Source organism: Dendrobates tinctorius, unplaced genomic scaffold, assembly GCF_039654945.1.
Source record: "Dendrobates tinctorius isolate UK_male_01 unplaced genomic scaffold, ASM3965494v1 ptg000177l, whole genome shotgun sequence".
Classification (NCBI taxonomy): domain Eukaryota; kingdom Metazoa; phylum Chordata; class Amphibia; order Anura; family Dendrobatidae; genus Dendrobates; species Dendrobates tinctorius.
In genome coordinates this window covers 2996861-3015340 of record NW_027361844.1, presented here as the reverse complement: position 1 = coordinate 3015340, position 18480 = coordinate 2996861, and the positions used below count along the sequence as shown (strand labels likewise).

Here is an 18480-nt window from a genome sequence, read left to right as displayed (position 1 = left end):
AATGTGTACGTTTGGTTGTTGCTGTTATTAAATAGGGACCCGTTGAAGCGCTTGGACAGTGCGAAACAGCCGTTGTCAGCTCCCTCTGCACTCCTGATATCACTCCCTCGGCCTGGCATGTGTAACGTGTCAATAAATGAAGCTATATTTTCACCAGCTCATTGAGTGCGACCTCATCTCTACTTGGACTTAATACAGCACTGTGAATTCCCAGGTCTAGCACCCGAAGCTGCCAGTCATCGGCGCTCTGTATGCCGCACACCATCTGAGGATACACGGTAACAGCAGTGCCGGCCGTGCTTTTTCTTTCATTTTATGTAACCTATACATAGGTAACTCCATGCAATATGAGCATGTGTAAAGCAAATTAAATAAATCACGCAAAGCTTTTGGTCTTCGAATATGGCATTTAATCTGCAAATAGTTTCCATAACAAATATACCAAATCAGAGCAAAGTTTACACTTTTGATTTTTAATAGAAAACCAGGGGATAAAACGAATTGTTAAATTTTGAAAGGCCTTAAATTACATTACAGTAGAAAATACAGGAGGTAGAGGGTAACAAAAAATTTGAAACATGAATCTAGACATAGCAATGCTATTTAAAACATGGTTATGAAAACTTAAAAACGCTGACCGTAAGTGGAGGAAATAATTGTGAGTGATGAAAGCCCTTATATCATGCTTGATACAGGAGGTAGGATGTAATAACCAGAAAGACACATAATTGGACATGAGAAATTTTATCTACAGCTCCTGTGTTTGCGGTCTGACAACTCAGTCACCCTCTTCAGTTTCTGACTCTGATTCTGCAAGAAGGAAAAAAAAAAAAAAATTAAAGTTTAATCTCCGAAAAATTAGGAACATTGAATATCAGAATTTTAAAAGTCTAAAAAGGCGGATATTTTTACGAGGGTAACAAGAGAAAATACACCACAAAATTTGTTGTGCAATTTCTCCTCAGTACACCGATACCCCATATATGGGGGAAATCCACTGTTTGGGTGCACGGCAGGGCTCGGAAGGGAGCACCGTTTTGACTTTTTGAACGCAAAACTGGCTGGAATCTATGGCACCATGTCATGTCTGATATACCTAAACAGTGGAAGACCCCCAACGAGTGGCCACATTTTGGAAACCAATTCCCTCAAGGATTTTATCCAGGGATATTATTGAGCAGTTTGAACCCACAGGTACATGCACAGAATTTGATAGCAATTAGGTTGTCATATTGAATATGTGTCAATAGTGATGAGCGCAAGTGCTCGCTACGCCAGTTTGCATTGGGAGCTCGGGTATGCACTGAATATGCTCACGTGACATGCTTGGGTCCCTACCCCGCATGTTTCGTGGCTGTTAGAACACCAAACACCGCACCCCAAAAAAAGAAAGAATATAAATACAGGGATCTGCGATACTCTGTGTATATCCGAACACCCAATTCAAGTAGGAGCACTTGCGTTTAACACTAGCGTTATATTTTTTTTTTTTTTTTTTTTTTTTTAACTTTTGAAACCCTCCCAGCCCAACCCTAACAAACGAAAAAACGTACAATTTTATGTTATTACTTTTATCCAACCAAGGGTGCGACAAAGGGGGGGGAGGGGGGTTTGATTTACTTTTTTTTATTGTGATCACTGTGAGACCCTATCAGTGATCAAAAGGAACCAATAGGAAAAATTTCCTATTGTTGCGGGTACCGGCCGGCAGATCTCGCCATTTTCCTCCAAGAAGAGGAAGCAGAAGACCTAGGCAGGAGGCCTGGGGGGGATGGTGGAGGCATCAGGGGACGCCATTTCTTTCTTCTCCAATATGCTAGATCATATTAGAGGAGAAAAATTGTGCTATATCCTCATTTCTCTGCAGCGCTGACGCTTAGGAATAAGTACCCTTAACTGCTGCTGTTAAAAAGTTAAAGGTGGTGGAGGGAGGGGGTATTTGGGACCTAGGTTTTTTTTTTCTTATTGAGCCAATAACCAACAGGCAGGTAGTTGCATACTCCCTGGCTGTTCTGCCTTGTGATGATCTGTTCCAGTTAGGGGAGGTCACAGACTAATCCTGCCGGCGATTCTCCTGGTGATGTCACTTTGATAGAGCAGCTCCTTCACTTTTGATCTGCTGACAGGGCGCCTGTGCTGATGTTATGCTGATCGAAAGCAATCTATCCATTGCCTAGCTGTCAGTAAGCAGAACGTCAGCATTGATGCCTTTTTACAGAACAGAGCTAAGGAATAGCTGCTGATGACACGAGGTCAAAAGAAAGAAAATCGGTTTTAAGTTCAATGGGAGAAAAAAAACTCTTAGTCATGGATAGCCCCTTTTAAAAGGAACCTGTGAGCAGGATTGTGCACAGTGTCGGGTGGGCGCCGTTATACTGATTAATACGTTGGTTGATGAAATCCGTCTTGTGGTTGCTATTTAATCTTTATTTTCAGTTTTGAGTTAATGATATGCCCGTGCTCCGGGGCGGCCTGTGGGGGGGGGTCTTCATGTGGTGCTCTGATTAGGTATTCATCTGTATGGCTTCTGACAAGTCACTGATAAGTATAGCGACACCAACCTCACACACTCTATTTTACTGAGCACAATCCTGCTCACAGGTCTGCTTTAATTGTTGGTAGGGTAAAGGGGTTTTGTCTCCAGACCTGAACCCCCAATTTTTTTTGTAGAAAAAGTCAAGTTTTCAGTTAAGTGCAGCTCCACTGTAAGCCCCTTGGGCTTTGAATAGGCCACATTTTTAAAAGGACAAGGTTTCATATTTTTAGTAAAAACACAGAATTATGAAGTTTGCATCAAATATTATAATGTAAATGTACCTTCTTCAGCATTTTTGAGCCATTCAACAAATTTTTTCATCTGTTCCAGAAAGACACTCTTTCCTTTGGCAACATGTGCATCTTTGTACCACTTCAAAATGGGCTCTTCACTTAGAACTTCAGCTGAAAAATAAATAAAACTGAAATATTAACTCTTGCATCATTAAAGACACACAGCGGACAGCTCCTTTACAGAAGTTCCCAATTTCCAGACTTGTCAAGTCAGCACCGATCCACAGTACAGGTGATGACTTGCTGATTGCAACTCAGAAACGCCCCATCAAAACGAGCGAGTACCATCGCTCTAGTCACGCTTTGGGAAGTTACATTTAAAGGAAATCTGTCAATAAGATCTACACTCCTGGCCATCTATATGAACATGCAGGTCATAGAAAACAGAATAAAAGGATACCTGCGATGATGTCTTATTCCAGGGAAATTCGTGTTTTTCTTATATGTAAATGAGCTGCTCCAGGGTAAGGGCCGGACACTGATCTCCATGAGAATCTGCCTCCAGAGATTAGTATACATGAAAGGGGACATTACCAGTGCGATGTGTAATGGCCGCTCTCTGCTTTCCTGATTGCACTGCAGAGCTTTGTGTGATTGTACCTGACAGATCTGCAGGTTCCGCTCAGCTTCTCTCTCACAGGTAGACAGGGCTGCAATACTGTTATAATACAGCAGAGCTGTGAGAGCTGCAGCAGGTATGTTGGTAAGGAGACAAAGTTCAGATCTCCTGTTCTGTTAGTTACATTTCACACACTGGCAACTCCCCTTCACGTAAAAAGCTCTGGAGGCAGATTCTCTTGCAGGTCTGTATTCACCCCATAGTGCTTAGCCGCTAATTTACATGTAAGAAAAAAGTGGATTTCTCTGGAATAAGACATCGGATGGCATATATGAAGACAGGAAGCTGAATACAATTCTATGACCTAAATGCCCATATAGACTGCTTAGGAGGGTTGATCATACTGACAATTACCTTTAGTCAAGAAATAATTGTCAGATCAGACTTGTTTTTTAAATGTACAAGATAAAAGAATTAGCTTTGATCCTTAATAAATTTGCCCACATTTGGGATATGCAATGGTTTTCTTCTCTGCCTGCCAACATGGTACATTAGCTTGTTCAATACGATGCACAGGAAGTTGTGACTGCCACCGGTACCACATTCTAGCTCGTCAGACAGCTCTGTATGGTGTGTGCACTACTAGTCCACCAAAAAAAAAAAAAAAAAAAACGCAGCCCAAATGCAGAATACTGTTAAAAAGCCAATCACGTGTCTCAGTGGTGTACAGCATGGGACAGGTAAGGCCAGTGATTGAATGCAGCAGTCACGTTGGCCAGTGACTGGCGGCAGCGAACGCAAAATAAAATATCCGCAAGAATTGGGGAAATGGCTCTGACATGACAGGGATGAAGTGGGTGAGTAGATCTCATTAGCAGGCTTGCCGTCTGTGGGCTATACTTGTAATAACCTTGGACAGCCCCCTGGCTGAGATACATATGCATTGCTTGCATCTGTATCCATCACATCCAACCCTACTATTAACTGTTGGCCAGAGCATATTGGGTACCGACATATATACACAGAGTATACTTCTGCAGACTCTGCCCCTCCCCCGTATAATATTTCATGGCCTGGAATGTTTTCTTACTACATACCTCTTTGGGAATAAATGTGAATTAACACACTCACCTTTGTAAAAAAGCACCACAATTTTCTGGAAGGATTTCATGAAGTGAATGTTGTCATAACAATACTCCTGAATTTTTAGCAGCAAAGTCAGTTCAGACTGACCTTGTGTAGTAAAGGCAGCAAGAAGAGGGCTGTATTGCTAAAAAAGGAGAGAAATGAAATGTTAATACATACGTCATAATATCCACTTTCCTGTTATACTGTCATTTAGGGTTGGTAACCTGAACTTTGCTTTTCTGTAAACTTTAGAAAAAATGATGGGCAGCCAAACATCATCTGATATAAAGTGCCTCATCAACAACCCAGATACGTACTGTGAAGACATCTGTAGCAATTATGTGCTGTAACACAATGATTTTTACAAGCACAAAACCCCCCAAACCTTACAACCCATTGGAACAGGGCTTGTTCACACGTTGCTTTTTTTGCAGCGGTTTACAATACCAGTATAGTGAATGAGATTTCTAAAATCTTGTGCCCATGCATTTTTTCCCCTTGCAGATCTGAAGCAGTTTCATTTCTGCAGCATGTCAATTCTTTCTGCGTTTTTCATGACGGGGGCGCTCTATGCCAGCACTCCAGTATTTGCAGCAGAAAAGTCTGCAGAAACTAACGAACAGGAACATAAGAATAAAAGGTTAAGTACAGTTTAGGAACTTGCAGATTTGCAGTAGCCCTGCACTCCACTACAGAATACAGAATATCCTAGTGTCGCTTCCACAAGTATTCACCCCCTTGCCATCTTTGGGTTTTACTACCGCACAAACTGGAATTTCCCTTTTTTTTTTTTTTTTTTTTTTTTTTGAGGGTTTGCATCAGTTCACATGCAGAACATGCCTACAACTGTGAACACTTGGTTTTCTTTTTATTGTGCCTATATACAGTATTACACTATAGTCAGTACTTTGTAGAAACTCCTTTTGTGGTAATTACAGCTGCTAGTCGTTTTGGATAAGTCTCTATGAGCTTTCCACATCTTGCCACTGGGGTTCTAGCCCATTCCTCAGGGCAAAACTGCTCCATCTCCTTCGATAGTTTCCTCTGGTGAACAGGAATCAAGTCTGACCACAGATTTTCAATTGGATGAAGGTCTGCAATTTGACTAGGCCACTCCAAAACATTTACACATTTCCCCTCAACCCCTTTCCGACATCAGGCGTAATAATATGCTGATGTCGGATACCCTCTCTTTGAAATGGGTTCTGAAGGCGAGCCCACATCTCTCCCAGCACATGTCAGCTATTTTGAACAGCTGATGTGCCCAGAACAGCCACGGGTGGAACTGCGATCCACCCGCGGCCATTAACCTGTTAAATGCTGCTGTCAAACTGACAGCGGCATTTAACACATGCTTCCGGCCAGCGAGCCGGAAATCCACCCATCGGTGACTCCCGTCACGTGATCGCGGGTCACCGATGGGTTGGCATGACAACTAGAGGTCTCCTGCAGACCGCTATGGTTGTCACTGCCGGATTGTTACGAGTGCCACCCAGTGGTCGGCGCTAGCAACAAGCCAGCAATTCTGCTACATACAGGCAATCTGATCTTCGCCTTTATGTAGCAGAGCTGACAGGGTTATGGCAGCTTCTAGCCTCCAATGGTGTCTATTAAACCGTGGCATATATAATTTTACACCCTTCACCCCATTCAAAATAAAATAAAAAAAGAAAAATCAAACACATTTGATATCTTCACGTTTAGAATCGCCTGATCAATATAAAAAAAAAAAAAAAAAAAAAAAAAAAAAGAGAATTAACCCAATTGCTAGACGGCGAAACGAGAAAAAAAATAAAGTCAAAACGCCAGAATTACATTTTTTTGCTCGCCGCAACATTTCACTAAAATGCAATAAGATCAAAAGATCGTATCTTCACCAAAATCATATCATTAAAAACGTCAGCTTGACATGCAAAAAATAAGCCCTCACCCGACCCAAGATCACGAAAAATTGACACACTACGGGTATCGGAAAAATGACAATTTTTTTTTAACAAACTTGGTAATTTTTTTTCACCACTTGGATAAAAAAAGAACCTAGACATGTTTGGTGCCTAGGAACTCATAATGACCTGGAGAATAATAATGGCGGGTCAGTTTTAGCATTTGGTGAAAATGGTAAAATCAAAACAAAAAACAATTGTGGAATTGCACTTCTTTTGCAATTTCTCCACACTTGGAATTTTTTACCCCCCGTTTTCCATTACACGAAATGGATGGTGTCCTCCAAAAGTAAAACTCATCTCACAAAAAACTAGCCCTCACACGGCCGTATTGACCGGAAGAAAAAAAATAAATAAAGGGGCGGGAGCAAAAAAACCACAACGCAAAAATGAAAATACCTCCGGTCATGAAGGGGTTAAACCACTTGGGTGTTGCTTTAGCAGTATGGCTTTGGGTCATTGCCTTGCTGGAGGGTGAACTTCCGTCCCTGTCTCAAATCAATGAAACAGGTTTTGCTCAAGGATCTCTCTGTATTTCGCACCATTTTCCCTGTTCCTTCTACTGAAAAACACCCCTACAGTATGATGCTGGCACCACGTTTCCCTATGGGGATGGTGGTTTTGCAGTGATGAGCTGTATTGGTTTGGTGAAAGATAGTTTACCTTGGTGACAAAAAAATTCAATTTTGGTCTCATCTGACCATAGCACCTTCCATATATTTGGGGGTCTCCCAAATGTCTTTTGGCAAATTCAAAATGAGCCTTACACATTGTGTGTAAGTAAAGGCTTTTTTCTGCCCATTCTTCAATAAAACATAGTAACATAGGTTGAAGGAAGAGTAAGTCCATCTAGTTCAACCCATATCCTATCCTAACCTGCCCTAACATGTTGATCCAGAGGAAGGCAAAAAAAAAAAAAAAAAAAACACAACAACATGTGGCAAACAGTAAGCTTCACATTGGGGAAAAAAAATTCCTTCCCGACTCCACATACGGCAATCAGACTAGCTCCCTGGATCAACGCAATATCAAGGAAACTAGTGTATATACCCTGGAATATTATACTTTTCAAGAAAGGCATCCAGTCCCTTCTTAAATTTTAGTAGGGAATCACTCATCACAACATCATATGGCAGAGAGTTCCATAGTCTCACTGCTCTTACAGTAAAGAATCCACGTCTGTGAGTATGCTTAAGGCTGTGTGCACACGCTGCGGATTTTGCTGCGGTTCCGCAACGGATTTGGCCGCTGCGGACCCGCAGTTGTTTTTGCTGCGGTGTACAGTACCATGATTCCCTATGGGAATCAAAAACCGCAGTGCAGACGGTGCAGAATTTTCCACGTGGATTATCTGCGGTTTTCAATCCACAGAAAGAATTGACATGTCAATTCTTTCTGTGGATTCTGCTGCGGTTTACCATCTCCTCCATTGAGGAGATGAAAAACTGCAGGGCAAAACCGCAGAGCAATCCACAGGTAAAACCGCAGGTCTTTTGACCTGCGGTTTCACCTGCGGATTTTACAGAATCCGCACCACAATCCGAAGCTTGTGCACACAGCCTAAACCTTCTTTCCTCCAGACGTAGAGGATGCCCCCTTGTCCCCGTCACAGGTCTAAGAGTAAAAAGATCATTTGAAAGGTCTTTGTACTGTCCCCGCATATATTTATACATTGTAATAAGATCACCCCTAAGCCTTCGTAAAAGCCAACTCTATGGAGTGTACGGCTTGTGGTCGTATGGACAGATACCTCAGTCTCTGCTTGGGAACTCTGCAGCTCCTTCAGGGTTACCTTTGGTCTCTGTGCTGCCTCTCTGATTAATGCCCTCCTTGCCCAGAATGGGAGTTTTGGTGGACAGCCCTCTCTTGGCAGGTTTGTTGTGGTACCATGTTCTTTCCATTTGATGGTGCTCCGGGGATAGAGATTTTTTTTTCAATACAACGTAACCCGGACAACTTTGTCCCTGACATGTTTGGAGATCTTCTTGGTCTTCATGGTGTTTGGTTAGGCCTCTTTCACACTTCAGTTTTTTACAATCAGTCACAATCCGCCATGTTTTGAAAAAAACGGATCCTCAATTTTCTTTTGTGGATCCATTTTTTTTCCCAATTGCCTTCCATTATTGGCGGATTGTGACAGATTGCCGTCCGTTGCATGGGTTGAGGATCCGCCAAAAGTTGCTGTCCGTCACCATCCTCAAAGATTTCAAAACGGAGCTTGTAAAGTTTTTTTCTCTGGCGGATCCTCCAGACACTCATTTAACCCGAAATTCTTTCTGGGTGCCGGAAAACAAAAAAATATATATTCTCTCTCTCTCTCCCCCCTTTAAGATTCTTCATTTGTCGGATCCGTCAAAAAAACGGACGGGTGGCATCCGTTGTCATCAGTACTGAAACGGATCCGCCATCCGTCCTTTTGGCGGATTTTGACTGATGCAAAAAACTGAAGTGTGAAAGAGGCCTTAGTGATGCCTCTTGCTTAATGGTGTTGCAGCCTCTGTGGCCTTTCAGAAAAGGTAAAGTGTATATACTGACAGACATGTGACACTTAGATTGCGCACAGGTGGATGTCCTGTCACTAAGCATGGGATTATGAAGGGAATTGCTTGCTACAGACATTTTTAGGGGCTTCATACCAAAAAGGGTGAATACATATAGTCATTCAATCCCATAAATATAATTTATGCCTAAATTTTTCTCACTTCAACTTAGACCATTTAGTGCTGATGCATCACACACAAATTGGATTAAAAAAAAATATTTAAACAGGTTGCAAAATAGGCAAAAAGCCTAAAGGGGAGAACTTTTGCAAGCCACTATATCCCATGATTTTAAATGCTCGTAAAACTGGAATACAAAAGCTAGAGCTTAGATTAAGATGCAGGATGAACGTTTTAGCTAAAGCCATGGGCATACAGAGTTTTTCGTGCAGAAGTGGAGTGGAAACTCCAAATCCACAACTAAGTTTCAGAACTCTTCAAACACACACAGGTTTTGCTTCGAAAACTCACCAGAGACTCCGTGTGCACATAGCCCAATGCCAGTTTCACGCATTAAACCTTAGGAGCATGGCCCGCCATCTGTCTCCTGACCCAAACCTTGACAGCCTAACAGGATGTGTGAAACCGGCATGAGTTTATATTCACAAGTTGCTCTCTAGGCAGTAAAAATACTGACTTCTCAGCTTTTTGGCACTGATAACGTGTGTAATTTGTCTACTGTGTCTGTTTAATAAAGTTTGTTGAATTTTTGGTGGAAAAAAACAAAACAGTTTTAAACACTCATCACTTTCTATAGGTATATAAAAAAAAGCTTTTAATTTGCATATTTGCATAGAAAAGCGAAAGAGTAATGTGTTCGTCACCTTGTGACCTGTCATTTCCAGCTTCTGTCATTTGTCCTGTACAACCTACGAGTAACAATAATTTGTCTTTACGGAATCACCCTTCTTACCCAGGAGCAAGCATACAGCTTTCATCATATTTTACAGCTGGGATTTTTGGATTAAGGTACGGGATAAATCATATTGAAAGGATGTTGTAATATAATATGACAAATAGTCAGAGATCGGACAGTGTAAGGATATTACATGGATTCTGCGCTATAACAGCACTTTGACATCAAGCCTGACGTAACAGCTTCCAATAAGAGCAACTGGTTGAAGACTACAGATTTTCACAATCTAAATTACTCTAAAGTCCTGAAAACTGAATGGAGTCACCATTTTTCTACAATAAGCCAGCACTTTAGTACAAGTTAGGCTCAGGAGAACCTGACAAACTTAAGAATTAAAGTGTATCTAGACGGTTCCTACCTTCAAGTGTTTGATGGCTTGCTCTGTAACCAGCTCCTCCTTTTTATTCCACTCCACACAGCTCATAACACTTGACCACAGGATACCAATTACTGTTTGCTCAGAGATATTATTTTTCTTCATTTCTTCTTTTACGTACATACTAATCTGAAAAGTATCAAATGTGCTACATTACATTGGGACTGAAGCGTAGCCAAACAGCGGGAACGAGAGAGAATGGTAGGTTACCTCTTTAAGTGGCTCTCCTTTTGACATCATCTCTTGGAGTTCTTTCTGGAGCTCCTTGCGAGCACCAATGGTTTGTTGATTCCTGACATATTCAGAAAGCTCTTTCAGTCCTGCGTCAGTGAAGTATTTTGTGAAGTGCTCCACACTCTGCTTGTTTGCAGGGAAGAGTTCCTGAAAAGTATTTTGATGGTAAGGGTAGAAGTTTCGTATTCACCCAATAAACTGGCAGCATGGATAGGGCAGGCACAAAGTTCTACTCTCTGCTCTTCAATTGGGGTCATCATGATTTGACATGATGCCTAGGAGTCACCAACTCCACCACAAAAAGTTCCAGTAGGATGAAACTGCATGGACTGTACCACACACTTCACAGGAGAAGACTTATACACTGGTGTGATGTATAAGACCACAGGCTCTGACTAAATACTGATATCTATTTCAACCCAGCAAGAAGAGATGAAACGGACTGTAAATGGCCATGCAATGTTGTACTGAGATCACGGCACAAAGGGAATAAAAAAAGTGAAATCTAAAAAATTTAAGATGGAGACTGAAGAGCCGAAGAAGGCTGAACTGCAGCTAAGTGGGTACACAATACAAAGTAAAACAGAGTGTGAAAGGCAAGCAGGTAAGATGAGGGAGTCCGTAATATAAAAACATTAAAATAAAAAATGTTGTGTCAATCAATAGTATAAGAGAATATCACTTCCTTTTAACAAAAATATGAAAAATTAGGAAGAATTCAAATATAGGATTATGCAAGGCTGATTAATTTCTATCAAATAAATAAGAATTGTATAGCTACCATAAGCCTGTTATCCATGTTAACTTTACGAAGACTACCAGCTACTGCGTTGATATCTTTTTCATTGATCCATGATTTAAATAGCTTTACTGCAAATGCAGCTGAAACGCCTGCAGGGAAAAGGAATTTTCAGTAATATACAGGACATGACAGAGTAATAACAGAAAAAAAAATAATAGTCTATCAACAGAGGTCATTTAGATCAGGGTTCTCCAACTCCAGTCCTCAAGGCCCACCAACAGATCATGTTTTCAGGATTTCCTTAGTATTGCTCAGGTGACAACTGCTTCACCTGTGCAATACAAAGGAAATCCTGAAAACATGACCTGTTGGTGGGCCTTGAGGACTGGAGTTGGGGAACCCTGATTTAGATGACAGCAGAGCTGACAGACCTAGAGAAAGGCGGTATACACTGCAATAACAGATGCCTCCATCGGTGCAGACAGTAGGCCGCATGATACAGAGATATGGATATTAATGACGAGTCCTACCTTCTTTAACCAAATTCTCGTTGTAGAGACTGTTAAGAATTGATGCAGAAAGATTCCCGTTGGCCAGAAGTATACCAGTGAGCATGGCCAGCTTATTCCTCTCAGACTCAGAAAAACCTTTCAGAAACAGCAACAACTACAAGACAAGATTTTCACACACCTTGGGTCAGATAAGACAATGCTACAGACTACCAATGGATGTCAACATAATCTCGCAATGCAAATATGGATATGCTGGCCATAGCAACTACTTAGGCTTTATTCTCTTAGGGCATGTAACCATGGGGCATTTCTTCTGTAGACCTTCTACAGCAAAAACGTATTTATTGTGCAAAATGAAAATTCTGTGATTGCAATGCAAAGGGCTAAACCCACAGTGACATCTGCAGCACCAGCCAATAACAAAATTTCTTTGCAGCGTTCGCCGTGAGATTTCATACGATCTCATACACAATGTGAATGTTGAGATCTACAGCATCCCCCCACCCTGTGGTTACATACCCTTAATCTTTCTTTTCTAGTGAATGGTTGCTATTTATTTTCCTTTAATTAAACCTCTTGTTAAATAATGAAATGTTACACACCTTCTTGACCTCGTCTTCAAAACCTTTTTCCAGGTATTTATAACGCCTGATCAGCTTGTTAAAAACCTGCATATAGGACATGGAAAGTTTTAGAACTGTGCTTCCAACACAAAAAAAAAAAAAAAAAAACACCCCACTATGTTCTACAGACCTGAGCAAATGCTTGCATGGTCTCTAGATCTTCCTGTGCAGAAAACACACAGACATTGGTACGGATCACGTCATCGGCCAAAGTACCACCTGGTGCTAAAAAGAAAAATATTCAATGTTCAGTTATTTGTGAAATGCTTTTTGCCTCTGACCCCATTAAGACCTGTCAGGTGAATGGTGGACTATAGATGTTGGTCATTAAGAGCTTTCCCAGCCCATAAACCTGCATGGATTGCAACTGCAGCGTGGAGGCACATGTCAAGTTATATACTGCAGATAACCACCTACCCAGCATCCCACCAGCCACCAGGATGTCAAAGAGTGTCTCTGCATAGCGACGGTAGTCAAGCTTCGCTCCTGAAGCATCAAGAAATTTTGCTACTGCTTCCAAATCGTTGCCAGTTTCGTTTAAGCCTTGAATAATGCAGTCTTGGAATTGAGTTGGATCAAACCTCTCCTTTTCATCTACAGTGAAAAATACAAAGGCATTAGAAACAGACATCATCCACCATAAAGGGGAAAAAAGCCGATTTACAGCACAGGTCATAATTGTTGGCACTTTTTATATTATACGGTTGTCGGTGGGGTCCAAATCCCACCCGTAATTGAACAGAAGAGGCTGCCAATCAGCCCTGACATTGTGAGAATGGAGATTTCTATTGACCATCATCTAAAAAGCTCAGACACATTGCCTGCTTACATGTTCTGTTGCTTTCTCATTCTAGACTTTGATGCTGGCATTTTACGGCTCCAACATTAAAGTGTGGTCAATATCTGCTCATACTGGAGCCAAAGCTCATGTGCAGGATACACCAAGACCTCATGTAGTTCTGGCACCCACATAAGAGGAGAGAAGAGGTCATCGGAGTGGGGAATCCCTTAAATATCATTATCTACATCACACTGAGCAGCAACTCTTCAGTGGGTCGGGGTCTCACTTGCGAGTGTGATGCAAGAAACTTGCGCGAGTCTCTCGCATCAATACCCGGCACTGCCGCCGACACTCGGGACCAGAGTGTGCGGCTGCATAGAAATACATGCAGCCGCACACTCCGATCAGAGAGCCGGGTATTTATGTGAGAGACTCGCATCTCACTCGCAAGTGTGACCCCGGCCTAAAAGTATTAAGTGCCTTAGGATACAAGAATGCAGCAATGTGATGCTGGCAATGTCCTACTCCCATGGGTGAACGTTTCAAGAGAAAACACATTACCTCTTTTTCGGGTCTTAAAACGCTGGCCAGATAGCGTTGGCTTTTGTTGCTTTTGATTATTCATAAAAAAGATGCCCTATAAAAATGAGACACAAAATCAGCAGAAGTCAACAGGTCAAGAAAATGAAAGTCTAGTGAGAATTAGTTCTGAAAGGGTTTTCAGCCTCTAGGTTGAAAGTGTACCTGCAGTTTTAGGTAGCGTTACAGAATAGTTCGTCATGTGTGTAAATGAGTTAACACACCAATTTTGGCCACTGTATAACATCACTTTTCCCTTCTGCAGACTGAATTGTGTCTGAGCTAGTGGGTGGAGACAAGCTGCTACACTAAGATTCCTGCTCTCCCATCTTGTCCCCTCTCAGAAGCAGCAGGCATACAGGCTTAGGCCTCTTTCATACTTCAGTCTTTTGACATCAGTCCCAAACCGACAGTGTAAAAAAAAAAACAAAAAAAAAAAAACGGATCCGTTTTTTTTTATTTTAAAAAGGGGGATTTTGCCTGACGCAAAAAAACTGAAGTGTGAATGAGGCAGTATAGTTATGCATTTAGCATCCTAATCCTTACTTTCCTCCCTTCTCCATAGGCTTTAATAAACAACTGTAACCTGATCTCTCAATGAGCCATCAGTTCCTCTTGTTTTGACATCACTTGCAGGGGGGGTGATGGTTTCTGCTTGTTGGGTTTTCCCTTTACAATGTACACTGACAATGTGCTCTCTTGCTGGCTCCTCACTTCTCATGAGACAGAGAGTGAGTGCACTGTCACTGTGCATTAAAAAGGAATATTGCACAGTGACAAGATTCTATAGAGAATCTTTCGAAATTGACAACTGTCGCTTGATCACTAGAGCAGGGACTAGCCCAGCCCCTGAAACGGAAGTCACCGATGATGCCTCGTTTCGGGGTGGGGGCAGAGGATGTGGCAGTGACCGCAGCCTCTGACGATATCTCATATGAGTATCCTAATATGCACTGGGGTTCTCAAATGAATTGTCATCATACAAGATGTAGGTTAAAAAAACAACCCAAAGACATTAATGGAATTTTAAATTTAAGTATATTAGAAAAGCAAAACTGATTAACCTACTGCTGGTCGGTGGGGTGTACACTGCAGAGGAGGAGCTAAGTTTTTTATGTGCATAGTGTCAGCCTCCTAGTGGCAGCAGAATACACTCATGGTTCCTGTGTCCCCCAATGAAGAGATAGAGAAAAGTGATTTTATGTTTACATTTGACCATTAGTATTAAAATAAAACGTTAGTTTCCAAACGCCCCATTAAGGAAGTTCTAGGGTGAGAGGATGGAGAGCAGGGGTGCCATCACGTCATTTATAGGGGGCCGATCTCCACGACTAATTAAGCATGGTTGGGTTGTAGAAATTTCATGGTCACCCTACTGTTCCTTTAACACTTATTAGTCTATATGCACATAGCATGTCTTTCCACCTGGATCCCATCTGAAAAAGTTCTCACAAAAAAAAAAAATAAAAAAGCAAAAATAACAATGAACATATGCACAGCAATGTCAAAATGACTTTCTGTGCACATTTCCATCTTTTGATACTTCTTTTAACTGCTTCAAACTTCAAAAGTCGAGAAGTGACGGGTTTATTTTCCTGAAGGATCTACGGCTTCAAAAACGAATGTGGGTACTCAGTCTTAACCCATTTTGCTATCCCTACTTTTCATGCTGACACCCCGCACCCTACATCTCCGCTGCACACCGCTGACTATGGATTTGCTGATCCTGCCATTTCCTGGGGTTGTTGTGATTTTTTTAAAATGTAAATTTTAACTGTAGGTTTCATTATTCACAGTGATAGAATTTCTGTTAGTATAGTAGATACATTCCCTACACATCAGATATCTTTAAAGGGAACCGGTCACCATGAAAATGCAGTGCAATCTGCAGGTACCATGTTATAGAGCAGATTGTTATAGAATTTATGAGAGAACATTCAGTATAACCTGTGTTTTCATCATTTAACCCTCTGCTCTTTCTGGGATTTGTGGTCCTAGCAGTGACTGACAGCTTTCTTTGCACAAGTATACATGCAGGCATGGCTGTCAGTCACTACTAGGACCACAAATCCCAGAAAGAGCAGAGGGTTAATTAAATGATGAAAAGACAGATTATACTGAATATTCTCCCATAAAACGGTAAATCAATTATAGCAGTATAACACAAAACCCGGTAAGAGATGGTGCGGACTGTTATTCCATACAACAGTATTCAGGGAAACAAAACACAAAGTGCTGCTTCCTGGGATCACTCCCACGCTGGGACCCTATAGATGCCAGTGTATGGTATATGGAGGCCTTCCCTGTAATGTATGAATCAGGAGTGCTTTCCAATATATAACACTATAGACCACAAACCTGATGTGAACAGGGACTAGGACACGCTTGCAGTTAAACAGCGCAGTGGCAGGGTCAGACAATCGCCATTCAGGTCGGGCACAGCTTCAGTAGTTATTAATGATGCTGGCTGCCCATTCCCACATCCACACTCCCAGCTACCGTCCCCACTTTCTTCTGGTCCCCTGAGCACGTCTCCATTCACACTGCCTGGTGCAGCATACACATAGAGGATGAGGGCACAGGGCTGTGGAGATGCAGCGCACGTCACAGCTGAGCATGCTCCAGATTAGCTCGTCTGTTCTGCACATGCTCAGAAGCTGTGACATGTGCCTGGGGCACCGGCCGACCACCAGCCCAGGATCCAGAGCCAGGAACAAGGGGAAATCAGACGCAACATCACAGGAAGAAACGGGAGCTTCGGCTGGGGCACTGGACCGTATCTAATGGGGGATACCGGTTGGACGACATTATCCAGTAACAGGATTGGTAATAACTATTTGCTGGGGGCCGACTGCTGGAACCCCAATAGATTGCCCGGAAGACCCTTATCCCAAGCGTGGAGAGCCAGTGCACAGGGTAGGCAGTCGCTGCGCTCATTCTCTATGGGACTGATGGAAATAGCCGAGCAAATGACTGAGCAATCTAACAGGGAGAAGAGAGCTCTGATCTGATGATCGATGGGGGGCAGCGGGTCTGATGCCCACCTATACATCAGTTGATACAGGGGCAGTGTGACTGGAGGAAGGCAAAGGGATAACGTTGCCCACACCACGGCCGCATTATAGGCAGGCGCGGCCTTCACTGGTATTTCAGAGAACACGCATCAGCGCTGGGAACTAGAGAGCTGTCTGGCCCCGCCCCATCGCAGGTGATTGACAGGCCTCTCCCGGTGTCCATTACACCTGTCAGTGACTCTAGTAAGAGCTTCCCTTTAATAAGGAGCATGTGGGGCTCTGAGATGGCTGCATCCAGGACTGTCCCTATGCAGCTACAGAGGCCAGTAGAGATGGAGCAGACAGGGGATGGTCTGTGACTTGTGGAGTCATTTCGCAGCACTGCAGTAATGTACGGACAGCGGGAGGGTCCGGAGCCATCACCAGGACGAGCCCGGCCATGTGCAGGGCAGGGAGGAGCCGCTGCATCACCGAACAACGGGCAGAGACCAGGCCGGGGAAGGAGCCGCCCGCCCACGCTGCTTTTGGGGAAAACACGAAGATGACAAACAAGGTAACAAAATACATGAACAGGGCCGCACTCCTCCTCCAGCGAGACCCCGGCGCTCCGCACTCACAGGCCTGCCGGAAACAAGAGCACATCTCACCGAATGTAAGGCAGGCAGGAAACGGGGCGGGTGGTTACGGGAAACAAACAACGAGGCCTCTTCCGATAAATTCCCCTGTGCTGCTCGACGACCAGGAGAAAGAGAGGCCGGAACGCGTCAGGGTGACGTCACTGAGGGCGGGCCGAGAGGATTGTACCATTGTCAGGCCGCATGTGGGGGATCATAACGAGTTGTGTTATTTGTGATACGAAAAGTAAAAGGTGTTTAGGCGGAATACATGAATGTGAGGAACAGACCTACTTGTTAGCACAGGCTACCACTATTCACAGCCAGTGTTTCACGTGTGTGTGATATCTGTTGTTCATGAGCATCCCCTGTGTGAGGAACATAGGGACGCTCAGAGGTAATTGGTTAAGAGGGTGGAGGCGTGGTTGGTGCAGGGTGGTAGTGACAGAAGAACCGGAGGCGGAAGTCGGAAGAGGACGAGGCCTGGGCAGTGTGAGGAGTCCGCGTTGTCGGCCTCCATTTTGGACTATTGTTCTTATGTGTCACCGTCTATGAGCCCGACACCGCATAGGCGGCAGTGCCTGTAGTGAGGCGACTGCTGCTCCCGGCTCCTACTGTTGACACTACTGCATGTTCTGCGGAGGCTTCACCTAATCCGCTCCTGGATGGGACGTACTAAAAAGAGAGAAGACAAGAAATAAAAAGAATAAACATAAGTTATAGGTCCAGAACTATGAAGAGCTGTAATAGGTGTCTTATTAATCTGGGCTATGGAAAGGAGATGAAATATATGTAGATAAAAGGGGAATGATCACATATTCCATATATACAGGTGTATATTATATTCCCTGAGCTTTATAGGTGGGGAATGAACATATACTGTATATGTAGATAATAGGGGAATGAACACATATTCCATATAAACAGGTGTATATTATATTCCCTGTGCTTTATAGGTGGGGAATGAACATGAAATATATGTAGATAATAGGGGAATGAACACATATTCCATATATACAGGTGTATATTATATTCCCTGTGCTTTATAGGTGGGGAATGAACATGAAATATATGTAGATAATAGGGGAAT

The 18480-nt window shown here is 42.8% G+C and overlaps 1 protein-coding gene across 1 annotated transcript; it reads right to left on the bottom strand.

Annotated features, from left to right (window-relative positions):
* Positions 1 to 387: 387 nt before the first annotated feature.
* On the bottom strand, positions 388 to 17580 carry BZW1 (basic leucine zipper and W2 domains 1). Its single transcript, XM_073551464.1, has 12 exons — positions 17424 to 17580; positions 13745 to 13820; positions 12820 to 12996; positions 12533 to 12627; positions 12382 to 12447; positions 11798 to 11933; positions 11307 to 11416; positions 10502 to 10672; positions 10274 to 10420; positions 4520 to 4658; positions 2818 to 2940; positions 388 to 810 (listed from the first exon to the last, which is right to left on the bottom strand). Exons 2-12 carry the CDS (start codon positions 13806 to 13808, stop codon positions 779 to 781), a joined length of 1260 nt encoding a protein of 419 aa, XP_073407565.1. The 5' UTR covers positions 13809 to 13820; positions 17424 to 17580; the 3' UTR covers positions 388 to 778.
* Between the last annotated feature and the right edge of the window lie 900 nt (positions 17581 to 18480).

Coding starts and splice junctions, on each gene's coding strand:
- BZW1 (XM_073551464.1), bottom strand. CDS start 13,808: ATGAATAATCAAAAGCAACAAAAGCCAACGCTATCTGGCCAGCGTTTT. Junction 12,997..13,744: donor TTTTAAGACCCGAAAAAGAG/GTAATGTGTTTT, acceptor TTTTCACTGTAG/ATGAAAAGGAGAGGTTTGAT. Junction 2,941..4,519: donor TGTGGTGCTTTTTTACAAAG/GTGAGTGTGTTA, acceptor TTTATTTTTCAG/CTGAAGTTCTAAGTGAAGAG.